At 43.2% G+C, this 23,282-nt stretch overlaps 1 protein-coding gene across 6 annotated transcripts in view; it reads right to left on the minus strand.

The window, feature by feature from the left end:
- Fbh1 (F-box DNA helicase 1) overlaps positions 1-23,236 on the minus strand; it is a 41,492-nt gene extending 18,256 nt beyond the window's left edge. Inside the window, exons 1-9 of one of the 6 annotated variants that reach the window (XM_048461185.3) lie at positions 22,190-22,207; positions 11,188-11,228; positions 10,334-10,489; positions 7,415-8,016; positions 4,301-4,431; positions 4,059-4,194; positions 3,375-3,565; positions 852-944; positions 302-396 (exon numbers count right to left, since the gene is read on the minus strand). In XM_048461185.3, coding sequence (XP_048317142.1) covers positions 302-396; positions 852-944; positions 3,375-3,565; positions 4,059-4,194; positions 4,301-4,431; positions 7,415-7,951 — 1,183 coding nt within the window. In that variant the 5' untranslated portion in view covers positions 7,952-8,016; positions 10,334-10,489; positions 11,188-11,228; positions 22,190-22,207. Of the gene's footprint in view, positions 1-301; positions 397-851; positions 945-3,374; positions 3,566-4,058; positions 4,195-4,300; positions 4,432-7,414; positions 8,017-10,333; positions 10,490-11,187; positions 11,229-22,161; positions 22,330-22,786; positions 23,025-23,095 lie in introns of those variants that run through there. The other 5 variants (XM_048461184.2, XM_048461182.3, XM_048461186.3 and 2 more) reach the window with 5 other exon arrangements.
- Positions 23,237-23,282: the final 46 nt, after the last annotated feature.

A 23,282-nucleotide genomic window follows, 5' to 3' on the forward strand; every position in this document is an offset into this window, starting at 1 on the left:
TCTCCAGAAGGAATTGCTGACTGAGAACACACGTGAGGGACTCACCCTACCTCACTGACAGACTTCACAGAACAAAGCCTAGGAACTATCTATCTAAGCAGGAATCCAGTGTAGATATTCTAAACAGTGGTAAGAGAAAACCAGTCCTTCTTGACTGGCTGCTTTGGGGATTAACTAAAGTAATTTGATAAAAGGTCAAGGTCAGAGTGCTCTGGTAGGTAGTGGAAAGGGGATACAGTGATTAGCAAGCAGGCAGAAGCAACCACATGAACCTCCAGGCACCTGACAGGAGCTCCCTTACCTGCAAATGCCATAATTTTTACCACCTGGAGAGGCTCCATCTTATGGTTCAGAATCAGCTGTTGTTCATGTGTTAGTTGGATAGATGTTTTCTTGCTATAATCATTACAGAAGAGAAATTAGAAAAACAGAAAGGAATTAAAAAGCCCAAGTGATGGCCAGTCCAAAAACCAAACAAGCAAACTGCATATACAGCAGTAGACCCCCAATATGTCTCCCCTGGTGGGGGTGGGCTGAATGTTCTGAAACTAGAGTAAGATGCTACTGTACAGCTCAATAAATCCACCACTAGAAACCAGCGAACTCCTAATGGGTGAAATTTTCACAATTCAAATCATGCCTCAAGTGATTAAGACAAAACACTTCTTGTCCTCACACATGAAAAAGCCAAGGAAGGAAGTAAACCAGAATTGTGGTTCATGTCTGCAATCGTAGCACTCAGGAGGCTGAGGCAGGAGGAGTGTGGAGTTTTGGAGTTCAAGATCAGCCTGGGCTGCACACTGAGACTTTGTCTAGAAGACCAAGCACACCCACATATAATGCATACATACCCTGGCCAGACAGATGGCTCCTCTTTAACTTTGGTGGCCTGAGTACAGGAATTCTCCTGAAGGTATAGGCAATAGAAAATGTTGTAGTGAATCCTAATGGGGGAAAAAAGTAGATTTAGAAACCTCCAAATTTAAATCATAGTCTATCTCATTTTTTTTCTTGGATGTATTTCAACTCCTTACCATTTCCAAAAAGAATATTCCTATTACATTTCATTGAAAAAAATGGAAAGAGAATTCTGTAGTCTCTGCAGCTTACAAAAGCACTTCTGGGAACCCCAGCTCTGAGAAACAGGCACTGTGTCTTCTATGTGTAGCATCACACTAAGGAGACCAGGACAAGCTCTTGAGGGAACTTGAGGGAATCCGTGATCTTAAGAGATAAGCAGTCAACAGAGCAGGCTTCCACTGGAAAGCAGGCATAAACAGCACTTCCAGCAACGTGAAGCCTGCTTAAACAACACAGCCTCATTGCCAAACTCGTCATCTTTCTGAACCTCAGTTGCTCTTCTGTCTGGTGATGTTGGCTTAGAAGCATGAATAACATTCTCCTTTAAAAGTTCCTAAGGAAGCCGGGCGGTGGTGGCCCACGCCTTTAATCCCAGCACTCGGGAGGCAGAGGCAGGCGGATCTCTGTGAGTTCGAGGCCAGCCTGGTCTACAAGAGCTAGTTCCAGGACAGGCACCAGAAACTACAGAGAAACCCTGTCTCAAAAATCAAAAAAAAAAAAAAAAGTTCCTAAGGAAAGGTGCTTGGTGGATAGTAAGGCAAGAATACCAAAGACAAGATGTCAGAACAGCTAAAGGGGACCAAAGATGACAAAACTAAGTCAATAGATGAATGAGATTTAATAAACTCGGTCTACCCAAAGCAGCTCCCAACCCTCTCATGTCCCCAGCTCCTGGAACACTAATTCCCTAGTCAAGTGCTCCACTCCACTCCAGAGTGAGGGGAGCTGATCTCAGAGCATCACTTTTTTTGGTGGAAGGTATGTTTAACAACATTTCATGGGTTGGACATACAACCAGATCAACATACTGGACTACTATGGTCTAAACTGTGCCCCTTGAAACTCAAAAGCTGAAGCCCTAATACCAAAAGTGACTACTGGAAGAAAGGAAGGAAAGAGAGAATTAAGATTCAGTGCAGAGACAAAGCTATGGCTGTGAGCCACTACGACTCTCATTTTCATCAGAAGAGACACAATGTCAAGGGTTCTGTCTCCCCTGCCCCCATCTCTCTCTTGCTGGAATACAGAGAAGACATAGGACCCCAATCTTCCCACCTTGTTCTTGGATCTCCAGCCTCCAAAAGGGCAGGAAAGCAAATGTCTGTGGCTTAAGTAACCTGGTCTATGGTCCTGTTACAGTGTCCACACGCACACAGAATATAAGTATACATTTGCTTAAGAGGACACTGTTCTTCATTTGATCATTTGTCTTGGTGGAATCTTACAGAACTTCTTGCCCCAGGCCTCAATGCCCATGGAGTGGGCTAGAACATAAATCAGCTAACAAACTGAACATAACTTGGGACTAAAGTGACAGGGCACAGCTGGAGAACAATCTGCACGGCTGACCAGGGTGACAGGGCACTGCTGTGCTTCTCTCGGGGATCACTAGTCCCAGGGGCCAGTCTTTTCCTACAGGAGAAACCCTCTGGGTTTCTGCTTCTCTAGATCTGGTTGCATGATGGCTGCCCATCTTCACCACTTCAGATGAGAGGGCAAGTCATTCCATATATAACACCTATACTCGGGATTTTAAAGATCTTCCTTCCCCTGGTCCCCAGACATCTCTCCTAATCTTGCACAAGTTTCTCCCATATACAATGCACTACTGCCACACTAAACTTCCCTGGTATTTATCAAATTCATTCCAACTTTGGGCCATTAAATTACCTATTTTTTCTCCTAAAATGCTTTTTATCAAACTACAAACGGAGGTTCCCCCTTGACATTCGGCCTTCCTCAGAGAAGTGTTTGCTCATGCTATCCGAAACAATGCTCCCCTCTGCCCTCTCACAGCGTTCTGCTGGCCTCCATTACAGCACACACCAATCCCTCAAGCGCCTCCTACTGTGTGCACATTCGGTATGAAGTACCTTCACTACAGACTTTCTTGTGCCTGGACAAGCTTGCTACTTATCTTTTCATATTTTATCACTGTCAAGATAACACTGAATGAGAAACCAACACTTGAGGCCTTTCGCCCATTTAGAAGATACAGTCACTAATTCCCATGGTCTGCCCCAGAAGTGAGCAGGGAAGAAAGAAATGCTAACGTTTTCCTAGGAAAATGTAGCCAGGTGTGAATATAGTGAGGCATCTCACCTTCACCTACAGCTTCAACACTCAAGAACATAAAAACTCCGTGAAGAAATCTTAGTTGACAGGCACATGGTATTCACGAAGCACTAAGAATTGCATTTCCACAGCCCAGTCCCCTTATACTCTACGTAGGGAGAAAGGAGGAGCTAGGGCAAGTCCAGGCATCACAGCATCCCCCTCCTCCAGGGTGGTACCTATTGCTGATGTTGATCCCCTTCTCCCTCATGGCATAAAGGAGCACAGCTATGCAGTACAAGGTCTCGGTGACATCTGGCATGGTCACTGTGGAACTGGGTCTCCTGAGGCAGAACAGCAGGTACTGGATGTCGTTCACGCAGCTGGAGAGGAGCACCATGGCAGCCACCAAGGCCCAGACATTAATGCCCTTCAAAGAGAAGTATACGGGAAAGGAAGAGAAGCCAGATCCAGTCACAAACTGGAAACTAGTGAGGAAACTGATAGACATTTCCAGCTTCTTACTTTACTGTGTATCTGTAGTAAGGCCTTTAATCTCTCTGCCCCTTTCAAATTACCCAATATGTCAACAAGGGAAGAGCCACCTTTAGGGCTAGAGAAATATTTGTTTTTCTTGTAGAGGACCCAGGGTCAGTTCCCAGCACCTACATGGCAGCTCACAATTGCCTGTAACTCCAGTTCGTGGGCTCTCTTCAGACCTCCACAAGCTTCTGCACACATGTGCAGACCTACCCTTAGGCACACATCCACATAAAAAATATAAAGATTAACACTACTCAGAGATTCAATCAAAAATTTGAAAATACACCCAATCTTCAACTAATCTTAATTACCAACACGCTTCCAGGGAGAAATAATGTCACCATCCCTCAGAGTACCCGCACAGCCTCTTAGTCACATACCCCAGCAGCTGCATAGAGGTCAGGAAGTTGTTGACGCATGCATGCCTCAGCCTCCAAAAGCAGAGGGTGGTCCCTCAGGCTCCACAGCACCTTCTCAGGGTCTACACTTGGGGAGCATTTGATGGTGGCTATATATCTGTAAAAAACTCAGGAAATGAGTCCGGAAGGAAGACAATCGTGAGCAAAGACATATGAGGAAGGACTTTGAAAACTGCCTCCCAAACAGGAGGAAAGACACTCACCGTACGAGGTTCAGCACACATAAGTCTGAGTCCTTTTCTATGCCATGGCTCAAGAGAATGCCATCCACTTTGCTGACAGCCTGCTCTTCGTTTATCAAGTATCGATGATACAGCTTTTTCCAAGGAATGAACTATGCAGTTGAAAAACAAAATGAAATAACATCACAGCCATGATTCTTATGAAGACCGGGCCAGCAACAAAGAAAACCTTCTACCAAGTGCAAAGCAAGTATAGCTCCCGATCTGAAGCTGGGAGGCCAGGGAGAAGCACTGTACGAGCCTGAGTCTCGGCTCTGACACAGACGTCACACGTCCTGGGAAAGCTAGCACTGTGGTTTTCTTATCTGAAGCATCAGGTGAGCAGCACTTCCAAGTTCCAAAAGCCATCCTGACCTTAGATCAACAGCTGCCACGACACAAAGGACGGCATTATGGAATGCGAATGCTACACAGTGACATCTTCACCAAGACATGGTGACAAAAAGAGTAACTCCATGTGCTAGAGTGCATAGATGTGAAGCAAACACCGACAGAACTGAAGGAAGAAGCAGGTGGCAGAGACGTGCAAGGAGATGCTGGATTTGAACAGCACTAAGACTACTGAACCTAATAGATCCAGACATATTTTCCATCCAACAGGAGTAAAATCCATACTCATCTCAAGCTACATGAACATTCTCCATGTTGGATCACATTCTGGGTCATAAAGCCAGTCAATCAATAAAAATGGCTGAAGTTAAACCATGAATTTTTACAGTAACAACATGAGGACACAATAAATCAAGGCATCAGGAAAACCACACTACCTACAACTTAAACCAGGCATTCCTGCTCTTGAAATGAAGTGTCACCATGTAGTGGAGGCTGGCCTAATACTGACTATGTATAGCTGAGGCTGGTCTTGAGCACATGGTCCTCCTACCACCATCTCTCTAGTGCTGGGAACAGGCATGTATCAGTGCATCTGGCTACACAGTGCAACCTTGGAATAACCAATGGGTCAAAGAATAAATCAAAAAGAAAGTACCCCCAAGACAGGTGATAACAAAGACACAACACAGTAAAACTTACGAAACACTCTGAAAATAGTGCTGATCAGGAAGTTTGCAGGTAAAATGCTTCTTTTTACAACAGAGAAGGATTGAGCATTTGGTAGAACATCAATGGTAGCACATTTGCCTAGAATGTGCAAGGCATAGGTTCAATCCTTAGCACTGAAAAAGATCTGAAAAGAGTAAACTACCCTCATATCTCAAAGAATAACAAAAAAGGAGCTAAACTCAAACCAGCAGAAGAAAGAAATTACAAAGAGTGGGGCAGAAGAACCGGGCAGAGCAGTGCACATCTGTAACCAGGGCTGGGGCGATGGACAAAGGGTTTGAAGGTAGTCTGGAATACATAAAGAGACTGCCTGAAAACAGCAGGAGCAACAGCAATGATACTAATAACAATCCTTAGCTAGATCAACTAAGGAAAATGAAAGGAACATTAAAATTAATGCCATAGAAGTAAAATACTACAAGGGGGAAAAATAGATAAATTCCTAGAAACACTCATCCTACCAGGTCTGAATTATAGAAACAGAAAGTTTAAAAGAATGATAATAAATAAAGAAATAGAATCAAAAATTAAACCTTCCATCACAAAGAACCAGATGGCTTCACTAGGGAATCCAACAGAACATTTAACAAACAATCAACACCAGCATGCCTCACACTCTGCCCAAAAGACTGACAAGAAGGGAAAAGTGCCAGATTCCTTTGGTGAGGCCAATACTTCTATAACATGAGAGCCAGACATAGACGCTACGAGAACCTACGAGCCATGGCAGACTACTGAAAATAAAGACATTGAACTGCTGCTGCCGATGATCAGAATGGCATGGCTATAACAATTTAGGAGAGAAGTGCAAGCTTGGATATGGCCCCAAGAAATCTTTGCAAACAAAAAGCCCTTACTTATCCCCACCACCAGTACTTAGCTCATACAAGAGAGTTGACCATTTAGTTGACAGAAATAGTATAAGCAAACAGGATTCACATCTAAAATCATAAAAACACTTCTCAGAAATCAAGAACTAATAAAACCCCACAGCAGAATGCTAAAATGACAAGATACTTCTCCCAATATCTTTTGTACTCAGAAGAAAAATTTAGCTTTCCTGTTTTGAACTGTACAAAATTCAGCTCAGGGGTCTCTGAGATCTAAAACTATGAGGCTTAGTATAAAGGTTGGAATTAGCAGCTGTAACTATACTACAAAGTCACATGATGAACTGTACCATAAATGCTATTGATCATGTTTGGGTCACCGCAAGAAAAAGAGAAAGAAAATCAACAATGTCATGAACGTTCAAAGAAAGCATTCAATGGAGTGCTCTGAAGACTAAGTTTACCGTAAACAACATCGTGTTGAAAAAATACAAACAAAAAAGATTATCAATATCCAGGAAAAACAAAAGTCTAAAAGAATAATAACAATTCTACAGGGAACAGCTACCCACCTCCCTGATGGATAGAGGAGAGTCTGAACCAAAGTCCTTTTTCCAGCATGACTGTACAAAAAAGTAGAGAAGGCAGAAAGACAGGCAGTCCCTTTGCCCAGTCTGTGCCCAGAAAATAGAAATGTTAAGTGATTCAAACAGGGAAGAGAAAAAGGCATGGAAGAGAGTGGGTTACTAAGACGGATTACCATAGCAGGGTTACACTGCCAGGAGCACAAACTGCTATAACAGCAGAAAGGAAGTGATGAACTTCAACAGGACAGGATGGGAAGGCAAAGTCTGTCCAGCTGATGAGTCTTGAAGAAGTAAGATGGCAACAAGTCAGGTATGGTGACCTTACTCTAATGGGATGGGGGATTACACTGCATGGGGGGCCAGATAAGCAGTCTATTATCAGGACACAGCAAATCATGTGCTTCAGAGAGAACAGAAATGTGAAAAGAAGTAAGTAAGGGCTCTGGAAGATTCGGCAGGATAGGCCTAGATGGCCCCAGAAGTTAGCACGGTATTCATGAAGCCAAAGGAAACGACCACTTTGGGAAGGTCATCTCCTCAGAAACCTGCACTCAGTGAAGCTAATCTGTATGGTGTTTGAAGGAGCGCTAACTTACCAGTGGGTCATTGATGATTTCCCTCCACAGGTGGCACACCAAGCAGAGGTTCCAGTAGAGGTCCTCCACTGGGAGGAAGGCAAAGATGTGCCTCAGAACTTCACTAGGCAGCCTACAAATGTGGCTGGGTACTTCTTGGCAAGGCAAAGTTCCAAGAAGGCCATAGTATGAGTCAGGAAAGGGATCAGGACCAATGTCCTCAATGTCCTGGCCAGGTTCTCTAGACACCGTAGAGCACTGTGACAAACCATCCTCTGCTTCTTGCCTGACCTCCCTAAGCCTTGTGCATGATGAATATAAACGATGGCGTGGAGTCTTCTTAGTAACTCCATCCCACTGGCTGGCCTCTTCAGCTTTATTACTCTCTTCCTCAAAGGAACGAGACCGTTTCCTGGCAGGAAGAGCAGACCCTGAAGAGCCCAGCCTCTCTTCTCCATTATTGTGCTGAGGCAAAGTACAGCTGCTCTCTGCAGGAAAAATCATATCACCCTTAGAGTCCTGACAGCTGTCCCGGTCAACAGAATTGCTTTTGGCCATGTCATTGGTACAATGCTGGTATTCAGCTAGGAAGAAGTCAGTAATTAATCTCTGATATCCTCGACCTGTAGAGAGAACCCAAACAGAACAAGAAAAAACAAATCAGTGGCTGCTGACCCACAGTAGACACAAATAAAACTATTTAATTACCTGTGTTAACAGAAAAGAGACACTGATGTGCTTATGGATCAGGAGGTCAAATAAATAGCTAATATAAAAATAATCAGACACGGGGCTGGAGAGATGGCTCAGTGGTTAAGAGCATTGCCTGCTCTTCCAAAGGTCCTGAGTTCAATTCCCAGCAACCACATGGTGGCTCATAACCATCTGTAATGAGGTCTGGTGCCCTCTTCTGGCCTTCAGGCATACACACAGACAGAATTATGTATACATAATAAATAAATATTTTAAAAAATAATCAGACACGTATTTAGCAAGAGACAACTGCTGTGTATTGACCAACACTACCGTAAGCACATATATGAATAAGGTCAGATGCTGCACACTGGACACCTGGGTGGGCAGACAGGTAAGAAGTGACTGCACCCATCTGCACTCCAGCACAATGCAGCTTCCAGGTTTGCTCCCACCACAGCAAGTCCACATTTCCCCTAGCAGAAAGAAATATCCTTCATCAATACCCTACTGTGAATCTGTCATTTTTAAAACAAAGAGCTGGAATTTTCTCATTTTATTAGCATGACACCCAGTCTTTTCTTCACATGCACTCAATCAGAATTCCGAAATGCATCTGTTTTTGAGAGGACTATGGAGTAACCACCCCTGAGCTCACCACCATTCAAGAGAAAGCCCAAACAACAGCAGTCTCAGACAGCACCACAGCTTTCTCTAAATAAAGTATCAGTGTCGAACAATACATACGGTTTCTTCCTAAATGGTAAAGCAAAATTCTTACTTTGGAAACACAGAGAATAGATTGAAACCAGAACTAGCCTTTAAATGAATTAACAGAGTTGAAATATATGTCATATTGGGGAGAGGGACATCAATTATCATTGCTTCCAGAACAATATAAAAGACCAGAGTGGAAGGGCAGGCTAAATCCAGATACTTCTTTTTTTTTAATTCATTTATTTTTATTTTATGTGCATTGATGTTTTTGCTTGCATGAATGTCTGTGTGAGGCTGTCAGATTCCCTGGAACTAAAGTTACAGACAGTTGTGAGCTGCCGTGTAGGTGCTGGGAATTGAACTTGGGTCCTCTGGAAGATCAACCAGTGCTGTTAACCTCTGAGCCATCTCTCCAGCCCCAAAGTCATCTCTCCAGCCCCGCAGAGACTTCTTAATTGCCAAAGTCAGTCATTGCACTAGTAAAAACTGCTACCCACTCAGCAACAGAGGCCTGAGGAACTAACAAGACAGGTGAGAGGTTGTCTATCCACACAAAGCAAGTTAAACTTCAGAACGTAAAATTAAGTCTGAAACTCCCTCACAGAATTGGTTATAGCAGTCCCCAAATTGAAAATTATGGATTATTTAAACTACATTGGATTCTGAAATTATGAAAAGTGATCTAAAAATTTTTAAAACAGGTATTAACAAAAGTAAGAATTTGTCTGATATGAGGGATGACAAAAAAATCAAATTGCTAGAAGTTGACTTTCATGTATTAATATTATCAAAATTAAAGAGATTAGTGACCCATATTTGATCATTATGCATTACACACTCTATCAAATTACCACACTGTGCTCCATTAAAAAAGGATAAACATCGCAAGCCAATCAAAAAAAAAACCATTGTTTTTAAATTAACAAAAGAAACAAAACCCAAAAGCAAACAAACACAAACAGATCCGTCAGGTATGGTGTGAGTCCACTGCAGTGACAGGGTGACAGCTCAACGGGCTCTCAGGAATCGCTGTGACAGGACAGAAGAGCAGCATGTCTAAGGGCGTTAGGCTGACCCACAGACCAGCTACCAAGAGGCCAGGGCACAACTGGTGAAGCACTGGGGGAACCACAGGCCTGTGATCAGCTGCTCGGGAGGATGAGGAGCTTAGTGAGCACAAAGAGAGGGTACGTCGCTCCCGGCAGAGCACACAGGGCCCTGGGTTTAACACCCATCCCTATGTACAACAACCCAAAGAAAAAGACCGCCACGGGCAGGAACACTCTAACAGTGACGGCGGTCCGGGTCCTTTATTACTTTATAGTTAGGTACGCTGACAGGGTCTCTTGGGCTCTAACATTATAGAACTTCCATGGAAAACACAAAAAAATGAATATTAGTGTCAGCCCATTCTAACAGGTCTGTAAAATCAAGCAGTGACATTTACAAACACTTGTATGAACTGGAAGGCATTCAAAGGTCATAGCAACTACAGATCTTGAAACAGAAGATACTTTTCTGAAGACATACCTCTATCGCCTCCTTTTCTTCTGGGTCTAGGATAGAGGCCATGGTTCGGGTCTCTGCTTGTCCATCTCTGAATGAAGGGCTGAGTCGCGGCCAAATGTTTCCGGGCCAAATGCTGGCAGTCAGTTGCTGTAAGATGCTTCCGCTTGAATCGTCTCACTGTTTTAGAATGAGTAGAAGACATGGGATACTTGTTAGTTACTCCAAACACAGACGCTTGCCAGTGAATTATAGACTGAGCATCACACCACAACCAGCCTTTCTCTTCTCTATGAGCTCCATGACTAAGCATACGTTTCTTAGAATTTAAGAACGTTTATGGCCACCACCTCTTTGAATGCACCCAATCTTCAAGGAGAATGTAAAGCAGCACTTATAAAAGACATTTTATGATCCTAAAGTGACATTTTCTTTTATTTAACTGCTTAAAAAGTATAACATATTTTATAGAAGATTTAGTCGTGAAACATTCAAAAAGAAGTTTTCACAGCCTAAAGACAATCACTGCACGCTGACTCTCAAATTGTGGATCCTCACTTTGAACTTTTAAATTTATGTCTCTAATCTGGAGTCTGTACAGGTCAGGAAGCTAGAAAGGGTCCATGAGAGAGAAGAGGGAAGAGGTCTTAAGGGGTGAGGGGATATGATACAAAAGAAGTCAACATTAACATAACAGACTAGCAACTTTCCCGACCTTCATTTAAGCCACATTTCTACAATAGTCAAAAAAAGAAAAAAAAGAGAAAAAAAAGAAAAGAAAAAGGAGTTGGCTATATCTTTATTTTAAAAATAAAAGTTTGGGTTTTTTTGTTTGTTTGTTTTTGTTTGCTTGCTTTTGTCTGGAGATAGGGGCTTACCATGATGCCTTGGCTGGCCTAGAACTCAGAGATCCTCCTCTCTGTCAAAGTGAAAAATTTTATAGTTTACTTTCTATCAAAGCAATGGAATAAATTAAAGTACTTCTTTTAAATTGCAACTTTTAAAAAAGACAAGTATGAGGACCTGGGTTCATATCCCTAGAACCCATGTTCTAAAAAAAACAAAACCAAAAAAAAATGGGTACAGCAACTTAGGGCTGTGGTCCTAACCAAGAGAGGCTAAGACAGAAGGATCCCCAAAGCTCAATTGCCAGCCTATCCAGCCAAGTCTGCCAACTCTAGGTTCAGTGAAAGACAATGTATCACAAAGTAAGGTACAGTGTGATGAGTGAGACACGTGATATCAACTTCTGGCTGCTGTGATTCGTGTGTGTGTGTGTGCACCAGGAGACAGACAGACAGACAGACAAACAAACACGGACACAGACAAACAGACAGACATACAGACACATGCATGCTCCGAAGAAACATATACTGAGGTCCTGGGCTTCAAGATATATAATACTAAGTATAATTACAATAACTACAGATCACGCTATCTATCTGACTCAATACCCAGCCAGCTGAGAAATCACCCTTCCTAATTGCAGTTAACTCTTTGAAGTTTTAATATAAGTTTTTAAAAATTAAAGTCCATGAATACTGTAAGACATCTAAAAAATTATTTCTGTACACACTAATAGTTGTATAGAACTGCCTAAAAAGATGTTGGAGACCTTAGACTACCTCAGTTTGGATGACAGCACTACCCTATTGGGCACCAAAACAAAATGCACACATGGCTCCAATGAAGGAAGCACTGGGTAGTTCTGACTTAGGTCAATAACTCTTATCTGAGAGGGGCCACAGTTGATGAGAAAATACACAGAGAAATGCCAAAATCAGATGCAAAGTTACCTACCTACTTCTTCTATTCAGCAAAGCTTATCTAATTTGAAGAAAATGTAGAAAGATAAAAACTGGAAGTGTGTGGCAGCCCAACTGCAGCCAATCTTGTGTTGCTGTGTTCCTAGAAACACCTCTAACAACAGCAAGCAATAAGACTCAATCCCATACTTACAACGGAAAACCACGCATCTAATCCCAGTACTGGGGAAGCAGAGGCTGGTGGGGGTTGATGGGCTCAAGGACAACCTAGTCTACACAGTGAGTGTCAGGCCAGTCAGGGCTACATAGTGCGACCCTGTCTCAAAAAAATAAACAAAAATGAAACGAAGAAAATAAAATATCCTTTCAACTACTAGTTTTGTAAAAACCTCTGTTCACTAAACACCACGTTGTATTCACCTGTAAGGTAGCAAAAAAAAAAAGTTAATTTTTTTCTGTATTAAAAAGATTTGTATTTGAGAGTAACAATAAGTGTAAATTCTGATGGTTATTTTAAAAATAAGACTTGATGGCAGGCAAGATTACTCGGTGGATAAAAACGCTTGCCTTGTAAGCCTGAAGAACTAGAATTCTATCCCAGTACCCACGGTAGAAGAGAACTACTTCACACCTGTGCTTTGACCTCCACATGTACTCTGCGCATGCCATGCACACATTCACATTTACACAAATACACACAATATTAGTTTTGTTTTTCTGTTTTTTAAAATAATTTATTTAACTTTATTTCATATATTTGGTATAAAGGTGTCAGATTGCCTGAAACTGAAGTTACAGACAGTTGTTAGCTGCCATGTGGGTGCTGGGAATTGAACCCAAGTCCTCTGGAAGAACAGCCAGTGCTCTAAACTGCTGAGCCATCTCTCCAGCCCTAATTTCATTTTTTTAATGAGACTTGAAATCTTACAACTTTACCTTTCCTGTTCAGACCCTTGCATATTATACAGAAAACCTAATTGCTATTTTGGCTGCAGAAAGGAACCTATGAGAGACTTTCCCAAGCACAAACACACCTGGGCCCTGGTCACTCCAAGGATGCTGCTGCCTTCTCACCTGCAAGTCAGCTGACCCTGAGATCCAAAACAGGAATCTCTGCTTAACTCTCAAAACATCTAACTGCGTCAAAGCTGACATGCACAGCACACATAATTATAATGGATGATATCAGAGAATAGCTACCACTAGCCAGAAGATACTCACATCAATTGGCCTGGGCAGGAGACACTTTCATGAAAATCACCAAGAAGATAAGCATTACTCTATTTATATGATCTAGCACCATGGGGCCAGTCACATGTTTAGCTGGGTGGAATAAGTCAGATAATAGAAAGCTTCTGAGAATCAATGAAGAGAAACATAACCAATTACCACACTCATCATCAGTTAAGAATTCCAAAGCTTACCCAAATCTACAATACAATCTCTGATTTATAGACTAACGTGAGAAATACAAAACAAGAGACCAACGGAGTCCTCTACATCTGTATACATACACATCCAGCAGCAACCTTGGGACATTTCTGTAAAGCAGGTAAAAATGGTTTCATCCCAACCACTAATTAACTAATTAACAATACCCTAATCAATAGAGAAAGCTAAGGCATTGATAGTGACCATTAACTAGATATGTCTTAATCAGATGTCTAGGAATCAAAACACATTGACTGTTTCACTGTACCCTCTAGTGCAGCACAGAGGCAGAAACTTAGTACATTCCTCGTGACTGAATGCTTGTGTGTTCCCCAAGTTCTTACACTGAGATCCTAAAAACCAACATGATGCTACTAAGAATCAGGACTAGCCAGGTGTGGTAGTGCATGTTTGGAATCCCAGCATTTGGGAGGTAGAGACAGGAGGCCAGTCTTGGCCTTAAAGAGAGTTCATCTTTGTCCTGATGATGAGACCCTGTCAAGAAAGGGGAGAAGGGACACCTGAATGATTAAGTAATAAGGGTAGAGCCCCATGAATGGGATTAAGACCCTATGAATGAAAATCCAAGGGTCACAGATGCAACTTAGAAGTAAAAGTAAAATAATTGCCCACCATGTGCGGAGCCTTGGGTTCAATCCCCAAACCACAAAAGCAAAAGCTTGTTTAGAAGATTAAATGTTTACAGAACCATAACAGAGGCACAAGAATGAAAGCAGTAATGAGAATGTTAGAACAGTGTTTGCCTCCCACGTGTTCTGGTACATCCTTGTATGTTCTGGCATGAAGCCATCATAGGAAGGAGCTAAGGTTAATAGTTAAGTGGGGGAGGCACACTTAGAGGAGATCTGGCTTCTGTATGCAGGAAGCTTTCTCTATTATACTTTAGGTGTGGTGGGAAATATCATGACTGGCAAGGCAGAGGCGAATTTCCATTGGATTTATACATCTCTGTAAAATAATCTCTAGCTGCAGCTAGGGGTCAGAAGGCTAAGTTGTATCCCAAGTCTCTGAGGTAAGTGTTGTAATGCACTGACAGGGAACCAGAAGTCCCGAGTCTACATCCTCTGGAGTGAAGTCATTTGACACCTCTTCCAAGCCCATGAGAGACTGCCCCTGGCAAGACATATGTATTACTACAGTCTATGAGCACAGACTCTAACAACATGCTGCTCTGAATTCATGAAATGATATAATACAGTCACCCACCTCTCTACATTGTGTCAAAGAGTGTCTGCTTAAAAGTATATAAATCTTATTTCAAAAGCATTAGTGTTCTGGGTAATTGAAATACACTAAAATTCTAATTTTCTTAGTACGATTTTGAAGAAACAATTCAAATATAGCATTAAACCCATCCAAACACATAAAATTTTCCAAGTCACCAGAAAAATGGTATTGCTCCTTCCTTACACAGCAAGTGCACTCTGCACCTCTTTGAAGGGCATTTGTGGTTACAAGCTGCCCGTGGGTCCATAAAAAGAAACATTAGAATGCTTCACGATGAAGACCGCCAGGGTTCCTCCATTCACCAGGATGGAGAGATATTAGAATTGCTCCTGAAGCTTTTCAAAGCACAGGCACCCCAGATGTGCAAACCAGCCCCTCGTTACCTGTGTGCATTTGTACCCTTCTTCCCAAAGCACCAGCACACTGACTAATAGGAATGTGGCAAACCCCTCAGGTGTTAGGACAGGAGAAAATGAGAATATATATAAAAAATCTTGTCAAATACAATTTTGTTCAGGCTCAAGTATACCCATTTTCATATTCCTTTTTATGGGGTGGCTTTCTTTTGTTATCTTTGTTCTGTCTCCACCCTAGTTCCTTCTGTCTCTGCTAGATGGCATTTAGTCCTGGGTCTGTGGACCACTGGCACCTCAGCTCCCTGGTCTTTGTTAATCTGACCTAAGACGGGGCCATTCCTTGGAGTCTGGCCTTTCCCCAAGTCATCGGCGCTCTGCATTTTGACCATGGTTGTATGGTTAGTTTTCACTGTCAACTTGACCCAACCAAGAGTCACTAGAAATAGGAACCCTAAGTTAAAGGACTGCCTCTGTCAGATTGGTGATAGGCAGGTCCGTGGGTCATTTGCTTGATTGCTAATTGATGCAGGATGGCCCATAACCCACCGTGGGTGGTTCCATCTTCAGTATAAGAAAGGTAGCTGTCATTGAGCAAGTCAAAAAGCAGGGTCCTTCTGGTCTCTGCTTCAGTTCCTGCCTTGAGATCTTGCCCTGCTTCCCTTGATGATGAACTCTGAAGTGTAATATGAAATAAACCCTTTCCTTTTGATCATGCTGTTACCACAGCAACAGTACAATAACGAGAACAATGGTCTAAGGCATCCCGCCCACTCCGGCCCAACTTCTTTCCTTAAGCAGGTCCTCTGCTGGAGACTAGACTGCTGTCAGCCTACCCTGAACTATGTTCATCACCAAGGCTCCACTACTGGACAAAGACTAGGTCTCACTATCATTTAACCTTCAAAGTACATAGTATAGCACTAAATAGCAGACATTTACTTATCTGTTGAACAAAAGGTTTTCTTTTTTACCTGTAACCGACTATTAGACTTTCATTTATCTGACTTCATTTTTTATTTTTTTATTGAAAATCAATTTATAAAACAAGTCACAAAAAGGGAAACTTAAGGATTTTGTGGCCCAGGCTACTTATTGCTCCTTTTCCTTTGCACAATCCTCTGTACACTTTGCTTCTGATGCAGCTGACCTCGCTTTAAGCCTGGGTCCTTATCAATGCCAGGCACATAAAAGGGTGTGTGCCTCTTCAAGTTCTGCCCCCATTTTCCCCACACCAAGTTAAACAAGCTGATTCCTCTGGATGCCATTAGAACATTCTAGAACACATATGGCTTTTTGTTCAAAGGACACCCTGGGGAAGAATTCTCCTAGCAGCCTGGGTTCTTAAAGATTACTGCTTTAAAAAGAACCTCCTCCACCAAACACCCATGAGCTACCACCACCTGGAACCATTTTAGATTGCTATGTGATTTAAAAATAAAGTTTTACCATGAGGTCATTTCCTGTTTGGAGCTATTTGTTATTGCAACAAACTTTAAGCTAATAATTCCAAGATTATTTGAAATTGACACCAAATAATCCTGTTATCCCTCGGTCTTTATTACTCATACTAAAAAACCTCTAGAATTTACAGACTATAGACCTAAATGAACAAGACGAAGAGTTAACTTCTCATTGTTAAATACCTGCTTTTAAAATTAAAAAACAAAACCAACCAACCAAGCAAATAAAATAAGCCAACCCCATAGTACAAGGTTCCTAACTGGAGGGAACACTGCTCCGGACACCAAATCTAACTTTGCTAATTAGAGAACGGTGCCAGCCTACCTCACCCTGGTAGCTTTCCTCATGCCCTGCACAATTCTCTGATGGATGGGCTCTGAAGATGTTTAGGTAGACAAAAACCTGACCCCTGGTGTCGTCTGTGGAGATAACACAGGTACGGTGCAACAGCATCCATTATTATCATGATTCTGGTATTTGAAAAGTCCAACGACAGCCAGTAAAACTGAGTCCAAATAAATATGGTTAACTGTGTCATCCCTCAACTCTAAGTAGCCACTTAAGCCAGGAAGTGCTTAGCAATAATACAGCCACCCTACATTTCTGAGATACTTATAATGCTTTCATAAATATTTATTAAAGTATACCTTACAGAGATTATTGTTCACACACACACACACACACACACATATCCATTGTATTACATTTTTAGCAATTACTTATATAACGACAGCTTATGTTTCCACTCTGAGGCTAAATATTTACTGTAAGATTTAGCGGGAAGGGGAAATGAGGAATATATTAATACCCAGCATCCTCCATATGTAACACCATATATAACTGCTAAGTGAATGAAGACCTGCACAGCTATAGGACTGCCTTCTACAGTTGGGGCTGTGCTGGCTTCCACTATCTTACAGCTCTTTAAGGCTTTATAAGATTGGCAATTCCTTCCCTACGCGCTCACGTCACCTGCAAAATAATCACAAGATTCTTCGATGGAATTAGGGCTCAGCAAAGACCTGCTCCGAGTCACAGCTGAGCAAGGGTACCAGGAGCTGGAGATGGCTCAGTGGTAAAGAGCCCTGGCTGCTCTTGGAGATGAACAGAATTCAATTCCCTGCATCCATGTTGGGCAGCTCACAATGGCTTGTAATTCCAGCTCCGGGATGACCAATGCCCTCTTTTGGCCTCTACAAGCACCTGCACATGCTGATGTGTATAAACACACACACACACACACACACACACACACACACACACACATTTCATATTTTTTCCTAACTAATAATACCAGCACCAGAACTTGGGTTTTCTGACTCCTTGGTCTGCTGTGCTTTCCACTCTAAAATTCTCCTCTTCTAGGTCCAGAAAACTTTACAGGAGGTTGGAAAAATGTCAAGTTAATGGGACATAAAGATATATAACAAAAGACAAATATCATATGTACTCACTCATAAATGGCTTTCAGACATAAAGCAAAGAAAAATCAGCGTAGAATTCACAACCCCAAAGAACCTGGACAACAAAGAGGACCCTAAGAGAGACATACATGGATCTAATCTACATGGGAAATAGAAAAAGACAAGATCTCCTGAGTAAATTGGAGCATGGTAATCATGGGAGAGGGTAGAAGGGGGATGGGAGTAAGGGAAGGAACCAGAAAAAAAAACATACAGCTCAATAAAAACAATTTTTAATAAAAGGATACATAACTAATCCTGGTACTCAAGAACTGAAGGCCAGCCTGAACTATGCAGTAAGACTTTACTAAAAACAAAACAAATACCCTCAAGTTGAAGTCTTACACCATTAAGACAACAACACTGTCACAACCAAAGATAGCTGATATAGTCTAAAAAAACGAAAACAGCAAAAAAGCAAAACAAAAAAACAGAAACAGAAACAAACTAGCAAACACAGGATGAGGAAGAGATCATACTCCTTTCTGGTTTCCCTTTCTGGCATTCGGTGTTCCTGCAAAGACAGAACCTACCAGCCACTACATCCTGTTTCTTTAAACCCAAAGGTCCACGTCAGCTGGCCCAATCTTGTGTTGTGAGGAGTATTGGGAAAATTATGCTGGTATATATGCATCAGGAGGCCAGGTCAACCTTGGGTGTCATTCCTCAGAGTCTGTCCTGTTTTTTAAGACAGGTCTCTAACTGGGACACAGAGGTCACCTGATTCAGCTAGACTGGCTGGCTAGCAAGCCCGTGGTACTTGTCTTGTCTCCCCAGTGCTGAGCTTACAAGACATACACGGGAATGAACGGCTTTTTATGTGGTGCTAAGGATCCAATTTAGGTCCTCATGCTTGACTGGCAAGAACTTTACCAATTGAGCCATCCATCTTCCCAGCTCAGAAGCCTCAATCTTTTGCAGTCACCTCATACCCTGAAGTACCTACTACTTTCTTAAGAACAGCATTCATCTATTATAGCAAGAAAGGATGGGCTAGGCTGTTCATTCTGTGTTCCTCAGAAGGAATGACAGAAAACAAACAAAAAGAAAGTTCACTATTTTCTGTCCACAATATACTTTCATATATTTGAAAACCTTTTTCTACTATGCATTTCCTCCTCAATCTCTTCATGTATCTACGACATCTCAGATTTACTATGAACTTCATGAGAGCATTCCTTATGGTATCCTTGTGCTAATGCTATTTTAGACATTGGAGAGCATATGAAAATAAGCAAGCCTGACCATAAGGCAGCCAACAAAACAAACACAAATTACTAAACACACAGCAATCCAAGCACTACATAAATACATGCATAAGGGCCTGTGGTAGTAAATATAACTAGGATCATTGGAAGAAGCTCCGTGAAAATCAAGTTGTAAATGACGAATGGGATTCAGTTAGGCATAAGAAAACAATATGAGAAAAAAACAAAGGCATTGCAAAGCACTGTGTGACAGAACAGTTTCATCATTTCTTCAGAATAAAAAGCTAACTAATAGGAAATGATAGATAACAAGGCTGAAAAATGAACCTGGAGCCAGAGACTACAAAGGTCCTCTTATATACTGCTAAAGAAATTGGCTTTTCAGGCAGATCTCTGTGAGTTCGAGGCCAGCCTGGTCAACAACAGCTTGTTCCAGGCCAGGCTCCAAAGCTACAAAGAAACGCTGTCTCGAAAAACCAAAAACAGAAATTGGCCTTTTACCCCATCTGAATGGAGATGGAGGAGGAGTGGATGGAAGGGTAGAAGGGAAATGTTTGGGGGTGGGGAGAACAGGAAGAGAGGAGGGAGGGGAAACTGTGGCTGTTCCGTTAAATAAATTTCAAAAAATGACTAATAAAAAAAAAGAAGTCTCCCACTATCAGTGTATGGGGGTCAATATGTGATTTAAACTGTAGGAGTGTCTTTTTACAAACTTAGGTACCATTGTGTTTGAGGGCACAGAATTAAAATGTTACCTTGTATTTGGGGAATTCAGAAGGCATGCATAGGCAATTCAGAGTATCATGTAGTTTTTAAAGCTAGGTCATTACACAATCAAGTTTATATAGACATGGAACTTGTCAGCAAAACAAATGAGAAAGTCATGGTACCAAGCTAAGCAGGAATTGGAGAGGGCCTGAGAGCAGAAGCTGAGTAGGAAGGACAGGCGAGTATCAACAAGGTGTTAAGACTAAGAGAAAAATCAAGGATAAGTCACATTTCTTATGGAGCGGTAAGAGAAATAGCATCATTAGCTATGCTAAAAAGCAAAGGAGAGCCGGGTGTTGGCGGCACACGCCTTTAATCCCAGCACTCGGGAGGCAGAGGCAGGCGGATCTCTTTGAGTTTGAGGCCAGCCTGGTCTACAAGAGCTAGTTCCAGGACAGCCAGAGCTGTTACACAGAGAAATCCTATCTCAAACAACAACAATAACAACAAATAATAATAATAAATAAAATAATTTTTCAGGGTTTCTTCTTGTGTGTTTTGTTTTGGTTGCTGGCTGGTTTGCTTTGCTCTGCTAAGGTAGGGTCTTAGAACAAAGTCTAGTTAAGTGCTGGGCGGACAAGTGTGTGCACCATGTCCAGATTACCATTTTTAAAGGTTCTGTTTTTGTTTTTGAGGGAATACCCAGGTAAGCACCAGAAAAGGTCTATGAAACATAAGAGCAGTCTTCAAAAAGCATGTGACTGGCCAATAACAATACAGAAGTTGGCTTTGGTGATAAGTTCTAGAAGTTATTTCACAGCCAGAAGAGCAAAGACAGAATCTAAATTTGTCTCTAAACTAAAGTCAGCCTGGAAGGGATGGAGAAATAGAAGAAAAAAAGATAGTAACACATTTGAAATTAGAATCCAAATAGTTTTATGTATTGACAAGTCAGGAAACATGTTAAGGAATGGATTCTTCAAGGGCAACACCCAAGTGCCACAGATCCATGAAATACAACAAAAAATCCCAATTCCAATGAGAGCAAATGGAAATTGAGACAGTAAAGGCCAGGCCACAGACTCCAAAGTACTTCACTAAAGAAATGGGCAGCTCGACCAGACAGAGAGAACAGCAATAGCCCTATTCACAAGCTTAATGCACAAATACCCACTCCCCTCCAGAAGATCTCAGGTTCACAGATTCCTCCCCCACAAAGGAAAACACATACCACAGCAAATTCAAAACACAGAGGAGAGTAAGAATCTTATTTGGAACATCAATTAAATAATCAATTATCCTGGATTTCAAATATTTCATCCTTATGTGAACCACGGGTCTCAGTTTTGTTTAAAGGATGGGAAACTAGAGATAGAAGGCAAAAAAAATCCATCATTTGTACAGAAGGAGTTGGTAGCCCAGACTAGCCTCAAACTCAAGGTCCTCTTGCCTCAGTTTCCCCTCAGTTGCATGGTATGGGACTTACAAAAACATACCATGCAAAGTGGCAAAAAGTTTGAAACTACCAGATGCCTCAACTTTCCAAAACGTGGTAAAAAAAAAAAAAAATCACTAACTTCATTAGGCCTTAATGTCCTTGCCTCTAAAACCAGACTGCCTATGGGCTGTTTATGGAACAGACAATGGCAGGCACTTTGTGAACCAGAGTGCAGTGCCAAATTCAGAGAACTTGCTTTTAGGCCTGACAGTAGCAACTTCCATTTTATTCCTTAAACAAACAAATAAAAACATTATTAGGTTACATGTCCAGTTCCTCGAAAGGAATCCAACAAAGCTTGCTCGGATCTCAGTGAGTCCTCCATCCTCCAAAGGCTCCCTAGGCCTTCTTCTGTCCCCTGAATCATCACCTGTTCAGGTTGTGGCAGGTGAAGGGGTGGCAGACTACCAAGGCAAACACAAACGTCGGGAGCAGAATACAATGACTCGCCCAAGGTCAAAAACAACATTACAGTGTAGCCAAGTCAGGCTTGCCAGCAGCAGAGGCTACTTCTCGAGTGCTGCCCCTTCCGGAGCCTCAGGGAGCGGCGTAGGGGCACCGGTCTGCAGAGAGCCCCGGGCCTCCACTAGCAGGCCCACACCTGACCATCGCGGGCGCGGCCACCTCCTACACCCACCCTCAGCTCGGGCCCCACCCCCGAGGCCGAGACCCCTACGCTGGGCCCCACAAGGTGAAGTTTGCACGGCTCGCACCCCACGCCAAGTCCACAATCTCACGCACTATGGTGGCCCGGCCCAGGACCCCGCCGCCGACACCACCCGGCCGGTGCCGCTGGACATCCAGCCTTCCCCCGACCAGCAAACCCCTCCTTCGGCTCAGACAGCGAGCCGAGACGGCTGCAGACTTCCTCCGCGAGCTCCGCCCCTTCTCTGCCAAGATGCACCCTCCGCCGGAGACGACGGATGGACCCGTGAACCAGTCGAAACTCGGAACTGGAGGGCCGAACGGACAGACGGCTTCTAGAGCCAATCCGTACGCGAGGCAGAGGGGGCGTGGCTCAAGGACCCGGGCCACGCCCCGTCGGTGCTTCCGCTGGCGCGGAGGAGGCGAAGGAAACTTTCCCAGAGTTCCTTCGAGCTCTCTGAGTTCCCGCGGGGGCCGAGGAGGCAGCAGCGGGCGGGGAGGGGGCTGGGGTCCGCTGCGGATTGGGTAAGGAGCGGGCGGAGCACGGGGGTCACTGTTCCACCTCCGAGAGGCCCCAGAAACCCTGCTGTTGGGAGCCTGGGCTGCCCGAGGTCACTGCTGTGCAGCCCACAGATGAGGCTGTGCAGCCCAAAGATGAGGCTGTGCGGCCCGGCAGACATCCCCACAACACACCTAAGCCGGGTAGGCTCCAGAGTAGTAGGCAGAGTGCTCTCAGCTGTGGAGAACCCACCACGCTCCGGTCCTGCTGCCTTTGCAGTTACCACCGGAGTAGCCCGAGACCCCGGCTGTGCAGCCCGGCCGGCAGATATCCCCGTAGGCTGTACGGTATAGTGCCGTAGGGTGCGAGGTCAGGCTGCAAAGCCCCTCTGTTCCACTTCAGGGCTTCGTGGTCCATCAGCACACTTCATTCTGTTAGGTCTTTCGTCCCCAGATCACTCGGGTGCAAGGGACAGCTCTAAGATGTCAGATGCATGCCCTTACCCCAAGCTGCACGGGCTCCGGGAACCTAAGGACCCACCCTGACGAGTCTGCATGTTTGGAGCGCGGTTACCAGAAAGACCTATGAGCGTGCTTGTTGTCGATCCGGTCGCCTAAGGAGACACCATTCCACACTGGAAATTGTGACTTCCAAACCAGAGCTGGAGTCATAAAAAAGACGCTGGCGGAC

This window comes from Myodes glareolus, chromosome 14 (assembly GCF_982192425.1).
Source record: "Myodes glareolus chromosome 14, mMyoGla1.1, whole genome shotgun sequence".
NCBI classification, from domain to species: domain Eukaryota; kingdom Metazoa; phylum Chordata; class Mammalia; order Rodentia; family Cricetidae; genus Myodes; species Myodes glareolus.